Below are 27,849 nucleotides of genomic sequence, written 5' to 3'. Positions count from 1 at the left end.
AATTATAAAAGAGCATGTCTGCCACTACAACAGTGCCACCCTCAAGCCCAGAGAGATGCTGCAGCATTCCCACTAAACAACAAACCCAAGCAAAACAATCCAATAGCAGGGAAAGACCCACGCCCTTATAATCAATTCATTCCAACCACAAGAAAGTTCAGGAGGATTTCTCAACTCAAGTATTTAACTTAGCAGTAAATATAAATAACAATGCACAAGCAATGCATACTAGCTTTTAAGAACTAAATCCAAGCAATCCAAGCTTTTAAAAATGCATAGTCTCTTCTTATCTTGATGCTTACATGTACAGGTGGACAATAGGAAATTAAAGCTCCTTGTTTCTCAACTGCTTTGAGTCAATTAGTCCTCAGTAATCAGATTAACATTAGAAGGAAGAGTTCTTCCTTATCACTAGTAAGTGCTTCCTTTGCAAAAAATGTTCTTTGCAACCTCGTTCAGGCACTTGGAAACAGAGACCAAGAACTCAACATGTCTGAAAGCAGAAGTCCAGCGGTTGCTCACCCTTGGGAACAGGGCTCCCTCCCAAGGGCAGGTTTAAGACACATTTAGCAGCATTGCATGAGGAAATTTGACAGCTATCTCATTATGGTATTTTTATTCTACAGATAGCGAACCAATCAGCAAGGATGTCAAAACAGCTAATTTTTCATTAATCCTGATTTCAAACATGAATGGGTACAGGGCAATGGAGATGTGAAGTAAGCTAAGCAGCTCCTAAAGCTTCTTTCTTCAGCAAGCAGGCCAGAGTGCCTATCACAGGTTAGGAGGCCTGGGGGGCAGGGGGTGTGTCCAACCCAAGCCTGCAGCACAGCTGCTAAGGCACAGCAGGAGGGATCTGGATATTGTACTTAGTGAATCAGTTAAAGAGGTCTGAGCAGGCTGATGTTCCTAATGAGAACTGTAGAATTCCACTCATACAATGGGTGGCAGTGGGCCAAGGATAACTTGCTAAAAATAAGAGACCTAGAAAGATAAAAAAGCGAAAACATTTCTTGCAATATAGAACTAGAAAAAGTCCAGATAATACTACAAATATAACTATTAAAATACTCCCTCTTCCTGAATGGCCTTCCAAGAATATAACATTTGCAGTGATTAAAAAGGGGGAAGAAATGGGGTAATCCTTCATAGCTGGATGAAAAAGATAACACTTGACCATTTGGGAGTATTAGGAGTATGGTGTAAGACTTGTTTTAAATTAACACTTGTTCATTATTACTAGTCAACTTGATAAAACTCAACATAAGAATGAAAAGGCCAATTTGAATGAGTCTTTGTCCACATCACCTAGATGCTAAATAAAGATACTATTTATGTGCATTTGTTTTCCCTTGATTTTTTCCCCTATATTTTAAAGATCAAAGTGATAAAACCTCAAAAACGAAGATACCCAGTGCTCAGAACAACAAAAGTGTCTGTTTTATTTACAACTGCATGGGTAGAACTTTACATCACTTTTTTTCCACATCCTTCATCCACATAGGTAAGCTGCTGTTGAAGATGCAAGATGAAACAACAGGTAATTAAAATGACAGGTTGTCATGACTGCAGGATGGTTTGCCTGCCTGTAAAAGTAGTTCCTCACTATTCTCTGCATTAAGAATAACTGGCTGAGAGCAAAGAACACATGGGGCTCCTACCCCCTTCCCCACACAAAAGTAAAATCCCATTGATATAGGGTTTTTGGGTGGAGTAACCAAACTTTTACAAAGCAGCTTGACTTTTTCCCAGACAAATGACTTGGCTGAACTTAAGAAACTCCTTTCGCTATTAAAAAATTCCACAATAACTGCAGTTCTAAGAAAAATCCCAGAATCTAGAGTGGAAAACCCCTACTGAATAAGGCTTCCAAGAGTCAGCAAGTCTTAAGAGTTTATTTAAACAGAATTGTCACTCAAATATCAGCAAACTGCATGGACCACACTGAAAGGGAGCTAAACAACATAAATCAGGTGACTATTGCAGCTTCCCCAACAAAATCTTAGCTCTTTACAAAATGTCAAGACAGCTGAATCTTAGCCGAGTTCTTAAAGTCGGCTGCATGCATTTAATTAAGTCAAAATCGAAGCCAGATGGCACATGATGCTTTTCCAATAGACTGGATGCTGTCACAAGAGGCACTACTTAAGCATTCCTTGATGATTCCTGGCACCAGTGGCTACAAAAATCTCTTTTTACAATCTACCATACACCCCTCCCTTTTTTTCCAGTCACCAAGCCTTTAAAGAGGGTGGGAAGGAGGAAAAAGAGAGCCCCTGAGATAAATTGACTCAGTGTGTGGAATGCAAGGCAAACATTCCTGTACAAATTCAGATTTGATTTATTTTCTTTAGAAAACTTCAGTGCAGGAAAAACCCCCAATTGTCGGTCTTTGCCTTATACTCACTAAGGTTATCACCTGTCTTAAAGGGAGAAAATGAAAATGGGTAACTATAGTTCTAAAGTACTGCACAGCAGTGGATGATGTTAACACTTTAGCCAGCAATAAATGAAAGTGAGCTGGCTACAGAAATCCTCAAGAATTTGGAAGTATGTGGCTGAAACATTAACATTTCATCTCTGGACTGCATAATCTCTCAGTGAAAAATGACAGGGGATGCTTCTGTGGTCAGCACACGTGCAGTGAACTCCTACTCACCAGGAAGGCTAGCAAGCTATTGCCTGTTGTAGTGAGCCAAAGTTTTACAGGGTTGAGCCAGAACAGACTGGCAATACCGTATTTTACCTCCAGTACTGTACACTGCACATGGAACTAAACAGAGAGGGCATGAGCAAGGCTGCTGGTCATGTTTCTCAAGGCTTGTACAAGCCAGTCAGAATGCTTACCAAGGTGTGTCTCCAAGATGATGGGGAATGAAAAGCATCAGAAGTTAATATAAATGAAAAATATGCTGCTGACAAAACACCTCTGCTTGATTTTTACTTTGAGATTTTCCTGTTCCAGAATTACTTAAGCAGCTGCCATATTGCTCCCAAAAGGATTCCTGAAGATGTTTAGAGCAAAAGGTGGGAACCATTACGTCTTTTTAATAGACAAGGAAGGCTCAGAAGCCCTTCCTTGCATTTTCTCTCCATGCTTCCATCAAATCATACTGACTGTGGTTCACTTTTTCAAGCATATCGTTGTTAGAGCAATCAGACAAAGCACAGACATGAACAAAGGCATAGGACTATAATTTTAGGTTGTTTCTAACTGAATGATCTCCTACTGAGCACTACTAGGGACAAGGGTTTACTGGAGTTTTAATTGTGATTGCCACATTTACACATATCCAGTCTCAGCTTTCATTTAAAAATGGAATTACAGACTTGCACTGAATATCTTACTGCTCATGCAATCTGTTAAAAACTTATTTCCAGCACTGCTGAGGACAAAAACGTGTCTGCTGAAAAGAGTGGATGTGTTTAATAATTTCAGCAGAACAATTCCTCTCTCCTAGTTAGTTTAAAGCTCCATTAATCTTAATGCAAAACAAAACAGTTTCCTTTAACAGCCAAATTCTTGACCTTGAGCTGTTTCAGTGTCGAGTTGGGGGCTGGGGTAGAAAGGACATGGACTGACTACAACTAAGAGCTGAAGAATAAGAACACTTGGATAGAAAAAAATGGGGAAAAAAAGAAAAGAAAACCCCACAAAACTAAACTAAAATTACCTCTGTGAAAGATTAACCCATCAATTTCTGCCACCTGGACATCATCTCCATCTTTGTTACCCATTTTCAGATAGATTTTTAAATATAAGGAGTGATGAAAATTATGAAAAGACAACCAGGAATGCACAAGCTAATGGCTTTTAAATCACCCATCCTAGCACTGACCCACAGCATTAGCCACTAGAGTATTTTCTGACTAATGTTGCAAAAGAAATACAGTCTAACTAGACAGCATTATTTTCAGTGTGAAAAAATATGAGCTACAGATGCCTTCTTTGTGGAAACTGAAGATGCCTCTTATTTAGATGTTATTTTTTTCATTCAAAATTGATTTTCTCCAACCATTTTTTATATATAAAACCAGCTCAGAGTTGGACAAAATAAGACCTTTAAACCTATAAGTATTCTCAACAGTCAACATCCACATGACTTCTTACAAACAGGTTTTAGGCTCCCTTTACCCACTGCTTTTCCATTACTAAGTGCTCAGCACGGGGCTTTTGTAGCAGGGACCTTACAAGGTAAGTGACAGACCCAGGTGGCAGAACATATTTGAGTTGCCTCTAAAATGGCATTCAATTGCCTGTAATTTATCTCAGTACTCCAAGTTGTATTAAAGCATGATTTCCTCACTACATCTTGCAAGGGCAAATTTCATCAATTGACAGTATTTGCCCAGCACTGACTGTGGCTAAGGGGGCACACAGCAGTTCCATAGGCTAATTTCTGTGTCTCCCACACTGGCACCACCTTAGCCTGGAGAACAGCTCCTAGAGGCAGCTGTTGTTTGAAATGCTGCTAGAAGGAAGCTTTTAAATGGCTCAGACATCAATGAGCCATCCTGCATCAGTGCTCACAAAGCTCTGAGGGGCCTTCTTTTACACAGAAGGACTGGACAAAGGGTAAGACCCAATTTTGCTTATGAACTCTGGAGGTTCACATTAGACTACACCTTTGGTCTAGTCACCAGTCACAGACACCTTACAGAGAAAAAAAAAATAATTGGGATTACGTTCACAAATCTGATTTTCTTCCACAGGTACGTACACAAGGCTGATGTGAAATGAGAGGTATGGTGAGCAGTACTGTCCTCTCAGTAAAAGAAAAGTTTTTTGATCAAAAGTTTCTCACTCAACACAAAGGAATTTTTCAATCATCTCCTGTGCTGACTCAGATGCTTCTTGGCTATCATTATTACCATTTACCATACAGTCCTGCACGGTTTATCTGAAGTCCCAAAACCAAGTGCCAACTATTCCTGCAAGAATACTTACATAAAGACACTTACAAAGCCTGAAGAATTTACTATTCTTAACAATTTTCACTAACCAGCTATGACTAGAGTGGCAGCTTCACACACAGCCTTGACAGCTACTTCAGTGTAAAAACCTGAGAATAAATACACACAAAACACCAGCTGGTTGGATGCACATAAAGAAGGATCCATCATTCTGCAGATCCAGAAAACTTAAAACTTTTTGTTCCCAGATGAGGAAAATGGTGACCAGCATAAACACTTCAGGCCAAGTAATACTTTAACCCAGTGGCCTCCTCAGTTTTCCTCAACTTGCAACAGAAGAAATTGCATAACAGAGCAATTGAAACAGCCCAGCAAACACAGCAGGTGGTCCTGTGTTACAAGACTTCCACCAATGGGTTTTGAAATTTTACACTTAGCCTGGTATGCACCCACATACATTAAAGAGCCTAAAACTTTAAACATCAGAGGCAAACCAAACATTTACAAAATACAAACCCTATTATTTTGAACAAACCTTGCTGCAATCACAGAGGAATGTTTCCTTTGGCTGCTATTATGCTCACTTCCATTTATTTATATAGAAAAAAAAGCAAACAATATTTTCTTACCTTGTTTTTTTAATTGGCTACATATGGTACAAAATAGTAAATGATAAGGCTGGAAAGCAAATTTCTGTCTTTTAACGAACAGACTGATATGCAAATATTGCTAGTATGAGATTTTAAATGCTTGTCCCATTCTACAGTTACAAAAGAGAAGTCCTGCAATTAGAAAAAACTTTGCAAGAACTTTCTGTCTTTCAAATAGGAGAAGAAAAAATCAAATACCAAAAGATAGTGGGTTTGTAATGACATGCTTAAGACAGCTCAATTTACCTCAACCATAGCAATAATAAACTGCTGCTCTTGTCTTTCATCAAAAGTACCAGAATACTTAGCTTGTTAAGTCTCTCTGCATGAAAGAGTTAAAAAGCACAGATCTGCCATCAATTAATCTTTATTAAGACTCTCCAGAGCAAATCACAGTTCTCAGTTATTAACACAAAAATCTGAGCTAGTATTATATTTTGAAAACATCCAGAAATGCTGAGCACAAGTTGAACACTTCACAAAATAGTTGTTCTGCCAATTTCTCTGCATTTTATTTCAAGTTTTGTTTCACAACTATTACCTCCTTATATCTAACTACAAAAAAATCAATGGACAGAAACAGAAAACTGTAAGCAACTCCGTCACACCCACATGTAGCTTCCCTACAGACAAACAGGGCACCTCATGGTTAATTAGCTCATTTACAGTAAATCAAGCCAAAGCTCAGCTAAGGTGCCAGTCTGCTGTATTCTCCAACCAGCCAGCCCACACAGTAGGCTGGGAGCAATGATATTTTCTCCTAAGCACAGCTGAGTTCATGGAAGTGAACAAGGGTGTGACAAAATAACAGAAAAAGGAGATTACAAAGAATGCCTGAATCTTGCACAGAAGTTTCTTTAGCCGAAATGAGATTCGAAGAAAGAAGTGGGGGCCTTTAACAAATCCTGAAACAGAATCCAGGCGCCCAGGTAATATCTAGTTCACAACATAACCTTACATGCCCTTTTTTCCCAATAATCTCTATTTTGGCACAAGATGCCTTGAAAAAAACTCCATAATTATGCAAAGACTTGTCATTTCAAAAGGCTCACTCAGAGCTCACAACCCTTCTTTAAACAAGGGAAGCAACATTGTAACTCTGGCTTTAAGGCAGAATAAAAGAGATGCTGCTTCCTTGTGCCTGAGAAAAGCAAATGATGTTCCTACCCAGTCAATGCCAGATAAGTGAATTATGTTGTCCAAGCACTTGGAGAAATGAAAGAAAACAAATACAGCCAGGCAATTTGATACCACAGAGAGAAACTGAACATACTGAAGAAACACAGAAAGCATTATCAATACATGCAAGTGGGTTTGGGCCCAGCAATTATCAAATGTCAAGCCTCAGAGTCAGAATACATTCTGAAAAAGCTTTTAGGACAGGACTGTCCAACAAATCCAGGACTGGTTGGACAGGAGTCTAACAAATAGGACTATCTTACTGAGAAACAGCTTCATCCTAGAAAGACAAAGTCAATTATCCAATTAAGTAATAAAGAATACTTAATAATTTATAAAAACAAAAACCAGGCTATGCTCTGTTATTTCATAAGACTACACACACACAAAAGCCCCAAACACTGAAGTAATGCTCAAATTGTGCTGGTAAGTATCCCTGATCATAAAATGGATTAGGCTTATGACTTATAAACAAGGTACAGGAGCACTGACAGAATGAAAATACAGCTGCTTGTAAAATTTGCTTTTGGTCAGGCATCTCTGAGCATAAACCCATTGCTCACACTGCAAGACAGGTTTTATTTCAGGTCACTCTCTAAAATCATCAGGGTCATGTAACTTCATTTTGTATACAGTCTTTCCTCCTCCCTTAAAGTCACAATGCTGCTATTCTAACACATGTCAAGAAATGAACTAGAGAATTTTGGAGATGAAGAAGGGAGCCTCAGTATTTGATTGGAGAAGTCAAAATAAATAATTTAGATCTGCATTCACAGTCTCTACAGATCCTGAGTAACAATTTATGTGCAATAAACACACAGCAAGATGCTGCATTGCCACTAACAGTTAAGTAGAGCATTCTGTAGAACTTTAAAGGAAAAAAGTTTTAGTGACAAACCCAGAAATTCCCATATACCAGAATAATTTCTTACAAAATGGAGAATCAGTAGAACAGTCACACTGATGCAAAAGCAAGAGGGAGGAAAAAAATCTGACCACAACCTTCAAAAAAATCAAGACAAGGCTATGTTTTAAAGTAATTCCTACTGCAGAGTTGACCCCTCATTTAAAACAACCTTGCTAGCTCACAAAATGAAATCAATATATTAATGTCTACAGTAGCCCCACAAAAAGTGCAGAGAAAATGAAGGCAAGCCCAGAACTACTGGTTTCAACCAATTTACACACAACAGAAGACATGGCATTAGTAAAACACAGGAGGCAACAGCAAAAGGTGATTTCTGCAGGCTTCTGTCTCGTAGTTGAGTCACATTATTTGCAACTCAACAGAAAAGAAGTACAGTATATTGTACAGATAATTCTTTCTCCCCAGAGAGAGTTTCTTACTTTTTTGATGGTGTTTCTTAACAAAACTTGTACAAGAAACTATGCTGTCATAGCATTAAAAATAACTCTCTAAAAGCCCAGTCAGGAAAAAACAAGGGATAGAAATAAAACGGCCACCAGTTTCACAATATTGAAAGGATACCAAAAGCATTTCATTGGAATCTGCACCATGGACTGTGCTGTTCAGTATTTCTGGTTTTAGGAGTTTTGGTCATGTTGTTGTCAGGAATTTTTTTTCCAACTGATCTGCAAGAGGATGAACAAAGTTTGCCAGTGATGTAAGACTACCTGGCTTAGTCAAAGCTGCACTGGCTGCAAAGAGCCATGCAATGATGACTGAATTGCCTAAAGTCACTGTAGATAAGGGAACAGACACACAGAACTCCACACACACCCACACACAACAAATACCACCCAAGGCAAGGCTCTCTGGCCATGCCAGAGATCATCACTTGCACCACGCTCTGTCTGCTGTGCTCTGAACACAGCACTTCAGTGGTCACCACCAAACAAGTAAATAAAACATCTGGAATGACCAGAAAGGGAATAGCTTGCTCTCTTTCAGTCACATGATGGTCCTGTGTCATTGAATTCCTTATGTTATTGTAAACAGAAAGTTTCATGTAATCCCACCCAAACTAGGATCCGGCACAATTTAGAACATAAGAGCACAGAACAGGCTAGTCAGAGATACTGACCCAAAATCTTCACAAAGAGAATTTAATCAGGACAGACTTGAGCTCAGAAAAGATGCAGCAAGAAGAATTATTATATAATAGACTGTAACACACATTTTGAATCCAAAACAAAATTGAGAGTTATTTCTCAGATTTATAACAAAGCCAGCTATAGTTGGCTGTGTAAAATATCATCATTTTTTTTCTTAAAAGCAGATAGGAAATGTTGCCAGTAGCTACCAAGGAAGGCAAAAGTTCAAAAATACAGTGAGTTTAAAAAAAATTATATAAAAGTGTCCTGCCATGAATTTGCTAATTAACTTAAACACAAACAATTCAGACATCCCTACCTTTCTACTAAAAAACTGTATCAAAAGTGAAAGAAAGGGAAATAATATAATTTTAAAATTACAATATACTTCTGCTTCTTAGAAGCATTCCTCGGTTATTATTACTGAACTATTCCTTTGCTACTTCCACAAACAGGAAATTAGGTGCAGTAGACTTTGTCCCTATCAGTACAGCTGTCCTCATGCTCCTAGATACAGGAGATGTGCCCACCCAGACAATATCCCTGTCTCACAATGCTAAGGAGGAAGATGGAGGAAATCAATCTGTAACACAGAGGACATTAAGCTGGCTATACAGCAGCTACTACAAAATGCATGTTAGCAAGTCAAGAAGAACAAAAAGTAATTATTTTTTGATTTAAAAGTAGAGGATGCTGTCAACAATTACAGGTAAGGTGTTTTCAGAAAGAGGTATAAGGTCATGATGTCTCTAAGCAACCTGATGATAGTCAAGAGCAACAGATGTTGTTTTCAGGACTAAACAGATTTGGAAAAACATTACTGGAAGACTGCATTAATAGAACAGATATTCATAGGATGGCAATCCCAAATGAAGGAGCCACAAAAACAATAGAGGTCTAACTCTGAAGACAAGACAAAACAGTGAATGATGACGGGAATATATTATGGGCAACATATTAAAAAAATCCTTAAACTGTGTGGTACCAATTAGCCTGAGATATTCATGGCAAGATTGTATGTGGAGCACTAAGAGTATAAAATAAATACTAAGAGTATTTTGAGTGTACTTACAACCTAGAGTCAAACAGAGACTTTTAATTGATACAAATAGAAATTAATTGATACAAATGTGTATTGCTATTTATCAAAAATAAAAAGGAAATATTACTGACTGGAAAGTACTGCTAACTTATCAGGCTCTCTGGTTTGGACTGGACAGTCGATAAATCACCATTTTGTCAGCACATACTGACAGAGGCTCATCACAGACAGACTCTACCAGTCCAACAGTTACCATTTATGGAACAGAAGAATTTCAGCTGGGAATTTTAAAGCTTCATGAGGAAATTGTAACTCCAATCCCTAAATAAAGCTGACAAACACTCAGGTTTTGCAAAATCTCAGAATACCAACGTCAAGTTGTGGCAAAACAAAATTACATGAACTAATAACTAAATAAAAATAATTCACAAGTTTTCCTCTTGCTTGCAGTGAATCCCTAAATGTATACCTAAATAAAATGAACAGAAATCTTCCTAGGCAACATATCTTCAACTGAAATTACTGGTCTCCTAACTTTTCCAGAAGGACCCTATAACTACTTTTTCACTCTGTGAACTACCAGAGTATGTTCTTTAAGACCTGAGAATACTGGTTGTCTGTAAATGTATGAAATTTTAAATGTGGAACAAATTAGGATCTGCTCTCTGAGAATACACAGAGATGTTTCTGCAGCAATCATTACACAGAGACTGCCACAAATCAGGAAAAAAATATGTCTAGCCCTTAATGGAAATCTTTGATTGGCAAAACCAAGATGTTTTCCTCATCAGTGGGGCAGCCAATACATCATTATTGTTCATGACCTGCATGTTAAGATCTCATCACATCTGCAAATCTATTAGCCACATTTATTTCCTGCAGATCTTTCCCTCTGAAACTACCAAGGAACCAGAAACTATGCCCTGATACAAATCCCACGCTCAGGGAGTCATAGGCTGGCCCCAGCCAGGTTACACCAGAGCTCCAGTGTGACACAGCAGCCCACGGGAAGGTTTCCTTGGGAGAATTGTGAGCACAAAACTGATCCAGCCACAGAGATAACCACAAGCTGCTGCTATTGTCATCTCATATCATTACCTGCAGTGCTGCTGCACACCCTCAGGTCTCCACCCAAAAGCAACCGCAAGCAAGAGGAGTATCCTGGAAGAAATAGGCACTCAGGTTTGTTATACCCTTAGCACTAAAGAACTTGTAAGCATGTTCCTAGCTAGTGCACAGCACATCACAGAATAGTTTGGGTTGGAAGAGCGAGTTCCCCCCCCGCCACGGGCTCAGATACCTTCCGCTAGAACAGGTTGTTCAATCTTTTGTTTTCATTAAAAACACGTTATGATCCAAATACATTTACACATCACCAGACACGCTGCTTCAAACTCTATGAGAAGGAATTAAAAACAATGTATAGTAATGAGAAAAGTAGGAAATGCAAATTAAAAATTAAATGCAATTTTGGTTTCAACCCTAAAGATTTTAAGGAGTTTTTTTTACTGCCAAGGTGGTTCTTGTGAAGAGAATGGATAATTTTAAGAATTTTTCTACACCACAGAGATGTCCAAAGAGAGCTTTACCTCCCAACACTACTATGACACTGACCATAAGACTAAGAATCACCAAGAAGAGCAGGAAATAATACATTATTCAAAACTACAGAGATATGACATTAAGCATAATAATTTAATTATACCTTGCATCTAACTAATCTCAGTGATTTTTTTCCAGAGCTATTGAAGCTATAGCTAAGTTCTTAAAAAGAAAGGGGGGGCAATAAAATATAAAGAAATTCCAACATCATCCTCTATAATCTCAGAAGTCATCTGGAGTTCACATGATAAATGAAAATACTGTACTATTTCAGAGAAGGACCTGATCTCCTATCTTATATAAACAATCTTATGATCATGAAAAACAGGGATTCAAAGCTGTGTTTAAATATCAACAAAGCCACATATTTTCATGTGAGTATCCTGCAAACAGAATGCAATACAAAACAAAACTCATTGTTTCTCCTGTACTTCAATACTTGAAGTAAAAGTAAGACTTGGGATCAGTCAAAATTTTCATTGCTCAGTTGCCCTTTGACAACTTGACAGATTACAGATCCTATGATTTAACAGAATTTACTCTGCCACCATGCAACTCGAGCCTTTTGGTTTTGAATCCCAATGTAGTTTTCTGTTTCTTCAGAAACTCTGAATGGACAACATATTAAAAAGGTCCATCAGTTCACAGTCCAGCTTTATTTCTGATCTACCTTCTTCCAGGTACACTGACACTGAGCCAATAATTTCTTTCACATTGAGCAAGTATCTTTTAAAAAACCAAAAAAAATTAAACAAACAAACAAACAAAAAATCCCAAAAAAACCCCAACAACAAGCCACCAAGCAAGAGTAAACATAAGAACAAAGTTCCAAGACATACTGCTTAAAGGGTAGAAAAAACTATTACTATTATTTCAAACATGGCCAAGTCTTCAAGTTTCTTAATATTAAATATCCATTGAATTTTGGTCTGTATTTCAATTTCCTTGAGTAAAATACACTTTGTCAGTTTTTAAGGAACTTTGGCTGTTTTCCAGCACCATACTAGATTTTCAACATACTTTTAATAAACTGGAAGCTTGTGTCAATTGTCAGCACCAGGATTAAAAACCTGCCAATTTATGGCGACTGCAACCTTGGCTGTAACACCCAAACCCCTGCACTATCCCTTCTTTTACTGCCACTGCATCATCAACTTCACATTAAAACCTTGGTCCCTTCTTGCCTTGGGGGGGAAGTCCCCATCTCATGTGCACAACCTGCACTGCATTACTGAGGTGCAATAACTGAGGTAACAGCTTACAGGTTTGGGTTTTTTCCCATTCCTTTGAGAACGAGCTTCAGCATTCAGTAGGCAAAGGTTATGAACTTCAAAATTTAATTTTAATATGTAACTTTGAAACCTTTCAAGAAACTGGCATCCATTATCAGATTTTTAGTCAGTTCAGGAAATGGATCTGTGAACATAAATCAAATAAGAACAAAATGCATTTGAACTGTCACTTTTTTAAAACAAAAAACCTCAAAACCAATCACCCAAATATGCTGGGGGTCATAAGGTGTTCCTGCTTTCCTTCCAAAACTGCAAGCTTTGCATAAGGTACTGAAGAATGGAAAATTCCTTTTCTGACACTGTACATTAAAGTTAGCTCTGCTGTTTAAAATGCTTAACTACTCCTAGTCATGATCCTTCTGCCTCAACTCACAGCCTAACCAGAAAGGGAAATAACTCTCACAATATCTCACAAAGGAGATGCATTTTTGTAGTGCTTTACTAAAATTTAATCAGCACGTGGACAACTATCATCCAACACTACAAAACATCCTCTAACCTTGCTACTCACTTTTGTCCTCAAAACTAAAGCTGGAAGAGATGTTTTAGCTGCATGACTCACAGAGATAGAGAAAAAACAATGTGCTCTCTTGCATACCAAAATTCACAGGATACTTTTTCAGGTCACAGTTTGTTATGTGTACTCTGGCTTTGAATTAAAAAAACCAGACTGATTAACTTCAAATACAACTACAAAAACATAAAAGTCACAGTTCTTCCTGCAAGCTCTTGAGTTCCTATTCATTTGTATATAAATTTATGGTACAGAAAATACAGACATCATTTTGTTGCTCTTATTTACATATAACACCTCTCCAATGAAGTAGTATCTAAGCCATGGTTTTACAAAAATCATCTTGTGTCCTCATCTTACTCCAAGGTCCACTTCAGTAATTAACCACAGGTGGTATTAACCACTTCACTAATCAAAGTTGTTCAGTGCTTCCATTATGAGACCATATTTTCTTTCAGTGGTTGATGAATTTGCCATAGTTCAATTAGTTAGGTAAAAACTCTCCACTGTACATGTAAGATTCAAACACTGATTTTTCTTACATTCGAACTGAAATGGTTCATCCAGTTCCAAGAAACAAATGAAGAAATAAAATTATGAAAAGAAATCTTTATGTTAAGAAGTAAAACTGGCCACTACATTTGAAATACTCTAGTGACCTGCCTCAGGGGAAGAAGTAATCAGACAGCATCCACAATGCCAAGCCTTGTGTCTCTTCACCTTTGAAAGTGCCCAGCTATTAGAAGTCTCAATCAACTGCAAGTCCTGAGAAAAGGTCCTTCACATTTTGTAGGCTTTGGCCTTTAAAGGCAGAACAAGCTTTGGAGCTAGGTAATGAAACAGCATAGTGAAAGAAGCAGGTAAAGAAAGAAAATGTTGGCTATTTAATGGAATTCAGAATCACTCATGTAGAGAATGACAAGGGAAAAAGACCTTTAGGTAAGAAGAGATAACACTGAAATGGGTTAAAGGAAATTCAGAGAAGTCTGAGCCCAAGCGCCAGAAAGAAGAAGAAATTACAAACATCCCCTCCAGAACCTGGAGACCAGGTTCCTGAATCCAAACATTCCTATGGCAAAGGAGACACCTAAACCCACTGCACAAGGTACCCCAGTCACCTTCTCATGCTGAGTCCCACAGGAAAACTAGTTTGGAAAATGCAGTTCTGCTGATAAAATTACATAGACATCATGAGGACACCCGTTTTCTTTTGCCTTTTCTTAAAAAAACAACAAGTAAAAGCAAAAAAAAAAAAAAACCCAAAACTATTACAAATATATAAAATGCAAAGACTAAATCACTCTGTAAAATGATTTCAGACTTCTGTTACATACACACAACCCTAGCCCAGATTCCTTACAACCATGCAGAATAACATGCTAATGCTAAATTTAATGGACAAGTAGAATCACAGAATGGTTTGGTTTGGAAGAGATCTTAAAGATCATCTAGTTCCAAAACCCTGGCCATGGGCAGGGACACCTTTCATTAGATCACATTGCTCAAAGACCCACCCAACATAGCCTTGAACACTCCCAGAGATGGGGCATCCAGAGTCAACAGATTTAAACAAATCAGAAAAATAAAAAAATATTCAGTGCAAAGTTCAAAAACATTTTTTAAAGCAGTAATTACTAGCAGCATGGTACTGTAAGGTATAAAACCAATTTTCTTTAGTATCAAAACAAGAGGCCCAAAAAACTTCATAGAAATTTCTCCAAATTCAGAAGAAAACTTAGCCATAAAAAACTGCAGCCAGCATCAATCAGATGGACCAGAAAATTCCAAAGTGTTAGGCAAAGAAGTTCCTATAAGAGATGCAGACCCAGCTATAATATGTCATGACTTACTTTAGTGCTGATTTAGCAAACATGCTCCCCTAGATAGCTAAGTGTCAAGTATTTTTTGGTAGTCAAAAATAAAAACAGGCAAAATAGTTTTCTTTTTACTCTGATATTAATAATTGCTATGCCCATTCTGTCCTCAGAAGAGAGGTGAACACATTTTAGATTCAGACTGCTTGTTAATGAAAAATCAAAAGTTAGGAAACAGGAGATAATTATTTTCAAAATTATTTTGGTACTTGAATTTCATTTTCACTGGAAGTCAGCTGGACTAAAGTCTGCTAGTCACTGCACAGCATGTGACTGTATACCATCATATTGCCACTCCCTGCTGCTCATCTCCACTCCCTCTAATCAGTTAATTAAATTGCTCATGCAACATTTCCCCAGTCAGCTTTCAGCAAAATAAACCAGGTTGCTAAAGACTCGATGTTTGCAGCAGTGGATTTAAGGTGGAGCCTACACTAGCCCAACACCTTTAGGCTGAAATGCAGGGTGATGGCACCAATTGACACAACACAGACAGTAGCCTCCAATTACTGCTAGTAATGTGCAGACAAACTAAACTTCATTTTGTCTGCAGCTAGAAGAAAACATGCACATGCTCCCCTCATTCTGCTGAAACTTCTTGTGCCATCACCATAGACAACTGATGAAATCATCAATTTCCATCACAGGCAGTATCTTTCTATTACAGAGCAGCAAGCGCGTGATAAGCACCTAATATTGAAGAAAATTCAAGTGACCAGCAAGGACGCGTTTTGACTACAAAAATTTCCTCATCAAGTTTTATTATCAACAATTGTTCCAAATGGCTGGTTGACCTACTATATAAGTAATCCACACAGGGGTTTTTTTTGCCTTGCACTCAGGTGCTGACTTACCTCACTCCATTCATCTCTTCTACTTTCTTGAAGCACCAAAATTATCTGTGCATTTTGGCTAAATTTGGGTTTAATTTTGTAAACACAGATCTAACTGTACACTTTGGTACATTACTTATGATGAACATTGCAGATAAAACAGTACTTTGTGCTTGTGTCTGCTGTGAAGAAAAATGAACAGAATCACCTAGCTGTAGCCTTCTGACACAAATCTGTACCCCAAAGGTTTTCAAATATCTGTGTTCTAGGTCTTCGTCACTGTAATATTTCAGCCCTTCTGCACCATGTCTGTTTCATGAGAAACAAGACTTCTGTGAAATTGCATTAGTTCCATTCATCACCAGAGGCAAAGCAGACAATTCCACAGAGGTACACAAGCAACCCATGGCAAAAGAGGTAATTAATTTACAAGATCTCCCGATTTTCAATGCAGTAAATTTCCAGTTCTTTGCTTCTGACAGGGCTCTGTGATGAAGCTTTGCCAACTCAGACCCTTTACTGGCTTCAAGGGAGCAACCAACCACCCAAGAGCCACAACTTGCACATTCTGATCACTGGCATCTTTGACATAACAGGTCACAGCTACAGCATTTGTTAAGATGATGATTTCCTGAATCAGACAGAAGACATTCAGTTGAGCAACAAAAGACTTGTCTTGCACCCCTCCCTAACAAGAGACTGAGTAATTACAGAAACTCCTCAGGTCTCCAAGGTGTCAGAAAAGGCACGGCCCTACTCCCTGCTCCTGATAGCTATCTTGCACAGCAGTCAGGAAAAACATCAAGTTGTCAGAAGGTAAAAAGTGTAGGAAAAAATTTATTTTACTAATATATCACAGGAGTTTCCATTTTATAAGTAGGGGAGCAAATTTTTTGATGTTACCTTTTATGAAACAGGATAAAGGAAAAATAATAAGAAGTACAAAAGGTCCTATACATACTAAGCATATATAATTTAAAAGGGAAAAAATCATCTCAGAACTTATAAGTTGTGTTCTATCAATTTTTTGAAATTTAGGAGAAGCATTATGACATGAGAGTTGCAAGTAAGAGAATTCATCTCCCAGCCACAGCACAAGACACTGATTTTTTAATTTTACAGGAGCCTTTCTATTTGGAAATAAAGGCACTTGACCAAAACAGTTCTGTAAAAAAAAGATTAGAAACTGTTTATAAAAGCTGTTTTTTAAAGTATACAGTTCTCTTAAGTCTTGAGTTAACTATTCAAAACAATAATTATGTTTAACAGACACATGAAGCTTCAAGTTTTCCCCGCTATCCTAAAATTCTTTCCACATATAAACACCCAATAAAACACTACTTTATGTCAACACAGCATGTTTGTATCTTTCTTTTACTTGAATGAATGGCTGTGAAATGGATGTTTTGCTATTCCATTAAAAAAACCTGCAAATGTTTCTGCTGAAAATCTAATGTTCTGCGTTCTTTTGGGTCAACAAAATATGTATTTGCAAAGAAAAGAAAAAAATTTGCAATACTGTAATTATTGCATTATCCAGAATCCAAATACTCATCAGGAGTTGTCTAATTCACTACATCAGATATCAGCCAGCTAAACACCCACAAGCTCATTTTTGCATGTAATTTGTTTAAGAAAATTAACACACTGATGACTAACTGACACTGTGCAGGAAGCACTTCACTTCCTTTGTCATTAAATCATGTTTCTATGATACTATCCTAAAATACTAGAGTATTTTAATGAAAAATACACAGCTTCCAAATAAAGTATTGCCATTCCCAAACAGTGTTCACTGAACCAAATCAGAAGCTTATTTCCTAAAGAATGCTGACTAGTTTATATGTATTTGGGAAACTGGGAGACACTGCTTTATTTCATAATTTATGTGGAAGTCTTCAAAGCAACTGTGTAGCAAAGAATGTTTTATCTCAAGAGAGAGGAAAAAAACCCAAAATAATCTGTTTGTATAGCTTTGTGAAGGTTTTTTGAGAATAAGCATATTTTACTGAAGAGGAAAAGTACTGAAACTGCAATTTTGAGTACAGTAGTAGCTACCTGTGCATCACTTCTGAACAAATTTACTGTACTTGCATGCTCCCCATTGACAGATCTCTCCCTCCTTCAGCTATCCAGACTTGACTGCAAGTCCATAACGAAGAGAATATTCTAGGAGGACTGAGGATGAAGAACTTGTTACTCTAAAATTAAAAAGTATGGCCATTTTAAAAGGCTGTGGATATTTCTGCAAGTAAGTTTCACATGGATCTTCTTTCATTAAAAAAAAAAAAAATCCAAACACTCAAAGCACAACTTCTAATGAAGTTCGTGCATTTCCATTATTAAAAAAAACTTAAGTTTCAGTAGGTTATGCTGCAGTTTCCACAAAATCAAACTGAATTCACCTTCACACATCAGCAAAAGCATTCTTAGACTCTCTGCCAAACTGCTCAGAGATGCCTCTCTGCTATTACCAAAACATTAAATATCCAGTTGTTTTAGATTACACAAATGCACAGCTCAATTCTAGAGTATTTTCTGTACAGTGAGTACAGAAATGATCTAAAACTTATAAACATGACTGACAAAACAGCAAAGAAAAGATCCAATAAAGCCACCTACAATCACAACAGCAAGAAGACCCTCGATCATGATCCATGTTCCTTCTGAAAGGTCACTCAGGCAGAGAAATGACTGCAAGAATGGATGAACCTACACTGTTACTTGCTATCCAAAGGGATACAGCCTCTCAACACTGAAGCAGATTTCCCAACTATGTTACCCATTTCTAGCTTTCAGACACTAAGATTTGTCCCACGCTTTTTTGTACCACCTTGAAAAACAGGCCGTTCTACCTCTCTAAAAAAAAAATCCTCATTATTAAGTACAGTTCTTCAGAAAATCTGTATCTAAGAAATGTGATAATGTGTTTCCTAGCTCATATATCAGTTAATAGATATTTCTAAGCAAGTAAGAGGAATTTAAACATTTCAAATAACCTAACAATTTAGAAATGGACAGATTTACATGGAGAGAAAGCAGGGCTGGTGGCAGAGGGGAAGTCTTCCTTTCTATAAGGGGTAAGGTAGGAGAAGTACAGGATGTGAGGCATTCCCCTAAGTGCCAGTATTACTGAGCTTTTGACTAAACAGCTCAAACCTTTCAGTAGATTTTGGCATTTCATCAGGGTTTGGAGGACTTTGAAATAACCACCTCTTTTCTATCACCAAACACTCAACTCCATCTGTTTCTACTCTAAGAGTCAACCCAAGAATTGTGTACCTGACAAAAGCTATTTGGTTTCTCAAAGCAGCAATTTCCTGCATTTCCAGCATCTACCAGCAAGTTGGCTCCTTCTGCCTGGGGGAGTCCAGCACACCACAAAGACCTTCAGATACACCAGAAGGCCACTAAAAAAACTCAAAAAAAATTATGTGGCAGATGCCATTCTCTTATCTGCAATAAGAGATTTGTGCTTACCAAAAATGCCCTGAATTATTCAGAGCCCAAACACTAATACTATATTAATTTATGGAGAGAGGAAGGAAGTTCTCTCCAAAGTTCATCAATGTTGTCCTTGGTAGGTAACAACTCTCCCCTGATGAGCTTGATAAATCAAAATGAAAAGCTATGCTCAGAAACAATAAAGAGAAATAAACTCTTAAAAAATATTTTAGGTATAGGCACACAAGCACTGCAAATACAGAGACAATCTTGCTCAGTAATATTTCACCTTGCTACAGGCACCCATGGAAGATCCAGGTATGTGCTGAGGCATCAGGGGTTTCCTCAGCTTCTCACACGGCTGACAGCAAGGGGCAGGCATCTCCAGAAAGCAATTCAGAGCACCTGAGTCCTGTCCAATTTAAATACTACAAAATGCCTTTCAAAACTATCTCCTTTTAGTAAACATTCATCTTAAACCCAGATGAACACCAGCAGAAGTCTGCTGCTTGGCAAAACACACAGAGAGGGTACAAACACATTCACAAGTCCATCAAGTTGATTTTTGAAAACTGATTCCAGTTCAAAACTTTGTAGATTATTCCTGTCACTGAATGAATTCATTTAAACACAGAACATTCAGTTACTCATTCCAAAACCCTTACATTCTCTCTTGCTTGTATATGACCATATCTGTGAAGTCAGAAGTAGTATAAAAATTACAACTCCCAATAATTCCCCCCAGAGTAGTGATAATATTCTTGGAGAGGGTATGAAGGGATAAGGAGAGCATAGCATACTTCCTGCATAACCTTTAAGAAACTGAAAATATTATGCTACATGGAATTAGAAAGCTTCCAAGGTTGTTTCTTACCTTAAAGATAAGCAACCCACCCCACACACACCTCAAAAAAAGCCCCAAACTAAAAGTAAGCCCAAACCCAAAAGTCCAGAATTATTTTAAGTTTTATAGAGAGGCATCAATACCAAATAGGTTCAAAATAAACAGCTGAATGCAAGTCCTCCTAGATTAAATGAAGTCTTAGTATAACTGCATTAATTTTTTCTTTACCTGTGAAAATCTGCATGCACTGTAACTCTTAAATGCACAGCAACTAAAAAAATCTTAATATCTATGGCCTGTCTCAAACTTCTATGACAAACTGACCCACAGAACTAGATCCATATACACATATTAGGTATTCTATGTATACATCACAAATCATTGGGAAGACTAAATACAAATAGCTTTTCTTAAGAAGAAAGAAGTTCACATATAATAAAATAGTGGCTTTGTTACTACCAAACAGTTGTTTCCTCTAATCTATTCACAGCCACGTTTCAATTCCCATTTACCTTATTCTTTCCACATTCCCATACTTTGAACACTCATTAAACAGGAGAACACACAATGAATCAAGGTCTGCAGATAAAAATAAGCACAGTCTATTGAGTAACTGAGTAAAGCATATGTAGCATATGCATAAACACCACACATACCCACATTGGTTTTCCTCTTAAAAAAGAAACAAACAAAACCATAAACATGATGGATATCTAGATAATAAATTGCATTACTGGCAAATCTCTGATAACAGCAAGCAACAACTAGAGGTGTCTTGCAAATCTCTTATTTCCGCGCTGATGTCTATGATAGCATCTAAAATTCATACTGAAAAGCACACATTAACATATGTATGAACTAACAACCAGAGAAGTTTAAATTGTCCTTTAAACAGACCAAACATTCAGTCAATTCAGCTCTCTCACTCCTTTTGCAGTAACTATTCCCACAAAACACACAATTCTTCTGGCAGACTCCACAGACATGAATGATTCTGTTTGTGTTTTCTTTCAAACTAAAAACTCATGATAAATTTGACAGTTTTTGCCCAAGTAGCTGAAAGAGGGAAATGCAGATGAGATAAAAAGCAATTTGGAACCAACCAGTACATCTAAAACTTAGAAGTTCACTTGTTGTAACAAAGTTTCTTAGTTCAGATTTTAAACAGAGCACTCCGAGTCCTCTGGAAGATTTCTCCCCTGAAATGTAGTGTGAAATGCACAAAGACTGCAATTTCAGCACTGCAAGCTCACACCATTAAACCCCACACTCACCCTGTTTGACTGCTAAACACCTCACGCAACTGACTTGAGACTTCTGAAGTCACAAGCCTTTAAACCATCATTTCATTTCAACTTCTTACAGCTTTTAGATCACATGTGGCAATATCCAACATAACTTTAAATGCAACTTTCAAAACTGGTGCCATTTCAAAGCCCTGTCAACGCCCTCACAAAAACAAAACACATCACCAAAAAAACAAACCCACACAAAAAACCCAGAACAAAAAAAAGCCCAAATCAAACCAACAAACAAAAATACCCAAAACAAAACAAAAAAAAAAAAAAAACCCCAAAACCCCAAAACCAAAAAAATCCAGCAAACCCAATCTTCAGACCTCCACACCACATATGAGGGTGGTGAGCTCCACCATTCTGCCAGTCAATTACCAGTCATACTAAAGAGGTCATTCACAAGCCATTAAAGCACTAAAATCGAGACCATTCCCTTCATCAACAAGCTTACCAAATTAAAAGCAATAAGATCTTCCTGCATCAAAGCAAGCCAACTGCTCTCTTCCAGTAATAGAAACCTGGGATCTAATAACCAGCCTCCAAGGAAAGCACCACCCAGAACAGTTTCTATAGCACTGAAAAAAAAGCCCAGTTTTTAACATATCTGGCAGGGGGAAAAATATAAATAGCTACATTATACTATTTCAAGCCTAAAACATTCATTTTAAACACATTTCCTAGTATTTCTCAACTATCAATTTGAGCAACACAAAAAGATCCAACTCAGACCATAAGCCCCTCTTGCAAGACAAGAAGCTGAATAAACGTTTCAAAAGAAACACAGAACATGATCTGATACATTCTTCCAAAATTGTTCACTAATACACTTATTAAAATTCTGACACATACAGGTCAGTAATTCTACTTGGGTTTGATGACCAACAGAAAATGAATAGAAAACAAAACAGCATGAATAATCCTCCATGTATTATCTTTCTAGAACTGAAGGAAGTGAATGAAATTTGTTGGGATACAGAGACCTAGATTAGAATGCTTTCTTGGCCACAGTACAATGCCTCCTAAGAACTTATAAATCAGCTATTTACACAAATGGCTGCATTTAAGTTGAAGCAGTCAGGAATTTCACAGGATTACTAGTAAATGCTGGTGTTCTGGACATCAAACTTCACAGCCAAGTTTAAGAATAGTTAGTGTCTACAACAGTGCAGCTCACTTCAAACACCTAACTTGGGGGAAGAAACTGGTATTTGTGTTTGATTAGGTCTTTTTTCTAAATAAATTTGTATACAGCATCAAATAAAGCTCTTTTACGCCCTAAATATTGTTGCAGTATGGTGATGCAAGTAATTGCTTTTAGTTATGTGTTTAAGGCCAAAGAATAAAGAATTATCTAACTAAAACAGTAATCACTTACTACTGACACAACAAATTAATACAAGTCGCATGGAGAAGTCATGCAGCCGGTTAACAGAGAAGCATTTCTTTCTACAATTTAAATGATTGTTAGGTTAAAAAAATTACAATTCACACCTAACCACAGACAGGAGCACGTTAGGAAAGTGCAGTGGAATAAAAAAATAAAAGTTTGGAGTCTGATACTTCTTTTTAAAAGGCAGCACCTCCAGCTAGGGCATGAATTCAGCACTGATTCAGGACACAAGAACTCTATCTACTAAATCAACAACAAAACTTCTTGCAACAGTCCAGGTTTCACTTGGAAATCTTGCTGAAATACCAGCCAAGCTCAGCCTTGATTAGACTGCAATGAGATCATAGCTTGAGGAGGTATGGCTGTAGGCTCTTGTAAAGCTGATACTAAAGAGAAATTAATTTAAATGATACATCAATCTTTCTTGAAATGCATGAACTAGAATGTTCTCATATTTATTAATGTGATATGGATAAAGCTGACTGCAGAACAACTTCAGAGTTCTTAAGGATATTGTTAGCACAGGAAGAGGAACTTTCTACCCACCACCCACAATCAATAGTATGATTGACACTGCAAGTTGGGCATCTCAGATAAGAGCACTTTTAAAGTAAAAGTAATCAAGATAATGCAGCTATGGGAGATTTTAAAGAGATTCACTCTTGAGCTCTCTGACTTTTTATTTTCATTATTTCCAATAAGACCTCCCTCTTCAGATGTTGTTTCTTTAAAAAAGAGGAAAATACAAACTGAGGCTCCTGAGACTTCTAATTACTGTCCTCTAAGTTCTCATTTCACCTTTTGTTGAAATATGCATGCTGCCATAAAAAGCAAGTCCTTTCTTTTAAGATGTCAAATTAGGCAAGAACAAGCTGCCTTTGGGCAATTTTTTTGGAATGTTATCACACACACATGCAGAAATCAGAAAAAATGTAAAGCATTTTTTTAAAGGGACATTAAAAAATAGTGGTATGCAACACAGTGACAATGCTAAAAGACTTTTTTCTTAAATATTAGCAACACCATTTGCACTTGGGTGGGGCAAGCTTTAGACGACCAGCTGTTTAAAGATCGAACAAGCTGTATCATGCACCATTTTTCTCTGTACCTATTGCTGCAATAACAAAAAGGGCAAGGAAAAAAAAACTAAAAAAAAAAAGGCTTGTGCCTGGCAGGTGAACTTGATACTCTGCCTACCTGGTTCTATTTCTGGACTATTTATCCAAGTCTTGTGTCAGGTACAGGAAGAAAAGCTATTGTGAATGGGGAAAGCTGCTCACCCTGAAAGTGCTGGGCCCACTGCTGGGCACCACCAGTGTGACTGAGCACTGACCTCTCCGGGGCAAAGCACTTCCCTCCCTCACAGCATCAATCATGGAATGGTTTGGGCTGGAAGGGACCTTTAAAGGTCACCCAGTGCAACCCCGCTGCAACGAGCAGGGACAAAACTCCAGCAGCTGAGCACACACTTACACCCCGGCAAGGCTGAACACATTTTGTATACAGCATAAAATACAGCTCTTTAGCTTGCCTTGCTTTTTCTGATTATTGGCAGTTTGGTGGATCAAAAGACACTATTGTTTTAATTGAAGTTATTTCTAAAATATTCCCAAATAGTAGTTGCTGCCAGTATTTGCCCTAGACTCTCCCCATGATAGTAGTAAAAAATTTCCCTTCCTATCAGTAAGTGAAATAGCCACACAATCAGAGAAGTGAAGAAGTGTATTACAGAGAAAGTGCTGAACACCATGTATTTACTCATGAACTTTTCAATCACAATATTTTTTGGTGCTACTTCTCTGGCAGTTGTGCCATATATGCTAAATAAAGTGGCAAATATTTACAAACACAGACTTCCCAGCATTTACATAAAGGTGCAACTTTCTTCAAAGGCTGATCTTGCTTTTGAGACTGTAAAAGGGCAGAGACAAGCAGAATTTTAGAAATCCCCCTTAAGCAGCTGCTATCTGAGACTCCATTCACACCTTGTCACATTCCTCGAAGAGTTGGCAGCTGTCGTCATCCACCCTCACTTCCCCAGAGATGCTCTGGACTGGAGTGAGACAGAGCTTTATGGCCAGCTAAGGCTTAAGCACAGATTCAATCCACAAACCCAGGAGGTTTTCCACAGCCATCCTGAAGGATTTAGTCCACTGGCTTTTCCTGGGCCTCCCACTGACCAGCCATCAGTCCCCTGAGAAGGAAGGACACATGCCACAGAGAGAAGCACTGTGAAATGGCATCTCCTCATCCTGGCAGCCCAGTGATCCTCACTCAGGAACAGGGTAACAAGGTCAGAGCTCTCTTCAGCTGAGAGGAGACAAACCTAACATCTCCTGCAAGGAGGGGCTGCTTTAACCACTCTCTTTTAAATTATTCTTCCCACCACTAGAAGCAGTACAGTAAAAACCAAAACACCATGACGGGTGGGCCAAATCAAGATGGAAAATTTTGCAGCTAAAAAATCATAGTCCTAGGCACACAAGTTTCAGTCCCTGGTTTCAAAACTATTTCTATACCACTGTATCCAACAACGGCAAATAGAAATATATTCCAAAATTTAAACCCAAGGATCCAGGTTCACCTCTTATTCCTAGCTCTGTACAGATGGACCCAGATTGCTCTTCCACACAGAGGCACAGCTGTGTGGTTCCTTAATTATTCCCTTGCAACACTACCCAGTTTAAAAGGTTCCCAGGCACAGACACTTCTCTCCACATACCACAGCCACATCCCCATGCCACAAATACTTATGCCTATTACTTAATACCTAGGTAACATTATGAATAAGCATCACTGATCAGTCTTTAGATGTAGCATTTATTAGCCATTAGCAGAAAGGTGGAATTATTTGAATTGGAACTTAATAGCTGGTGCACACATAGTAAAATAGTTCTGTTCTCCTTCTCTCAAATGCTCCCAGCTTTGCTGTTCCCTAATTCAGGACAGTGGTAAGCAGCCAACACTCCTGCAGTCATTTTTCAGCCTATACATCTGACACTGACTGTTGTTCCTTGAAAAACAGCACTAGGGAAGTGATCTAGAAACAGATGGTTTGAAAAGTTCTCACTGGGAAAGTCCATAACACAGTTGTTTCAAAGGTGGGAGAAGGGAACCAACTAGAAAACTCACAACAAAACCAGATGAAAAATAAGATTAGTAAAATTTCTGTTGCGGATAAACCAGGACTTGTTGACCTCTGACACTCTCTGGCACTTTCAAAATGGGAACAGGCAGAGTCCGGAGGACTTGGAGACAAAAGCATATATATAACTTTCTGACAGATCTTGAGCAAAATGTGCTTTGCTAATGTGACTTTTTTTTCACTACAACATATGGATCTATTTTCATGTGCTTTCACTGTGCAACATGAAAGCTGTCTTAACTGCAAAAACCAACAATTACTGAGAATGGGGGCTCTTAAGTCAAAACACATCCAGATGAAAAAAATATTCTAAAAAACGTGAAGCATTTCTTTAACTTGTGTCCAGTACACTGAGAGTAAAGCTGCAAGAATAAAAGGACAAGGAAAAAAAAAGAAAAAAATAAATAAAAAAACACAAAAGAGAAAAAAAGAAGGCAACCAGATAGTGCATATATACCCAAGCATGTCCCTCTACTCGGCTTCGGTGCATGGATTTGATCACTGTCCACAAGACCTTTTTGTTTACAGAAGAAGGGACAAACAAAGGCTATCCTAATTACTTAGAATTTGCAAGTGCAACGGCAGCGGATAGAACAGCCTCGGAGCCGCGAGTTTCAGTCTCCATGCCCTCCTGCGCCAGGAGCCCGGAGGGAAAGAGGGAGGGACCAGCCCAGCAGAGGGTTTCGGGTCCCCCAGCCAGTTACCAGCGCCCACAACGACGGCGCCGGCTCTCTCTCTGGGGCGTACGCGCGGCTCGGAGCCGCCACGCTGCCTGCGCCCAGCAACCTGTTGCCCCCAGAGCAGCCAGGATAAGCCCCGCACGCTCCGGTACCGCTCCCCGGGCGCTGGCGGCGGCCGTGGGGCCCAGAGCACTCCCAGCCCGGCGGCACCTGCGCCGGGCGCGCTGCCCCGCGGTACCTGCGCCCCGGGCTGCGGCCGGGCTGTCACCGCCGCGGGCACGGCAAAATGGAGCCGGCCGGACCCACCTCCCCCCGCCCCGGCGCCGCTCACCTTGGTGATGATGAGGGGCTCCCCGTGCTCCCGTCCGCCCTTCACCGTGAAGCCCCAGGGAGCCCCGCCGGTCAGCTGCACCTCCACCAGCTTGTAGCCCTCAGCTGCCCGCTGCTCCACCATCACCATGACGGGCCCCGGTTCCACCAGCCCGCCGCCGAGCAGAGGGTCGCCGACGGCCAGCCGCTCTCGTCCACCCCGCAGCCCCACGTCCTCCATGGAGCGCCCGTCGCCGCCGGGGCTGGCTCGCCTCTGCCGGCCGCTCCCCGGTGCGCGCCAGCCGGCGGCCGCCCGCGGAGCCACCTACCCGCCCCGCAGCGCCGGCCGGCCCGGCCCCATCGGCGGCGAGAGAGGGCTGCTCCGCCCGCCCCCTCCCCTTCCTCCTCCCCCGCAGCCCGCGGTATTGTCTCACGCCGAGGCCGGAGCCCGGCGGCGGGGGGGCGGCACCAACTTGTGGCAACTTGGCGGCGGGGCAAAAGCCGCCGAGCAACGCGGGGTGCTGGGAGGAGCGCGGCGGAGAGAGGCGCCCCCGCCTCCCCTTCGCCTCGGAAAGAGGACGAAAGCCGCGTTTCACCAGCGGGGCAGCCGCTCGCCCCTCCCGGAGAGCGGCAGCCCCGCAGCGCGATCCCCCGGCCGAGGAGGAGGAGGGGGGGAGAGGGCAGCAGCCCCGGGCCGGCCGCCAGACAAAGGCGGCGGCGAGAAGGTCCGTGAGCCCCGAGTCGCCCTGGGGCTGGGGCCGTACCCGGGTCACCCCACCACACGCAG

The 27,849-nt window shown here is 39.5% G+C and overlaps 1 protein-coding gene across 6 annotated transcripts in view; it reads right to left on the bottom strand.

Moving 5' to 3' along the window:
- The window catches only part of SHROOM2 (shroom family member 2), a 117,227-nt gene extending 89,785 nt beyond the window's left edge, over nt 1-27,442 (bottom strand). For 3 of the 6 annotated variants that reach the window (XM_074535995.1, XM_074535997.1, XM_074535996.1), the window contains exon 1: nt 27,085-27,442. In XM_074535995.1, the coding sequence (XP_074392096.1) occupies nt 27,085-27,303 (219 nt within the window). In that variant the 5' untranslated portion in view covers nt 27,304-27,442. The remainder of the gene's footprint in view (nt 1-27,084) is intronic. The other 3 variants (XM_026793793.2, XM_014267405.3, XM_026793794.2) reach the window with 1 other exon arrangement.
- Nucleotides 27,443-27,849: the final 407 nt, after the last annotated feature.

Source organism: Zonotrichia albicollis, chromosome 2 (assembly GCF_047830755.1).
Source record: "Zonotrichia albicollis isolate bZonAlb1 chromosome 2, bZonAlb1.hap1, whole genome shotgun sequence".
Taxonomy (NCBI): domain Eukaryota; kingdom Metazoa; phylum Chordata; class Aves; order Passeriformes; family Passerellidae; genus Zonotrichia; species Zonotrichia albicollis.
Note: the sequence above shows the minus strand (reverse complement) of the source record. Positions and strands in the feature narration are given on the sequence as shown.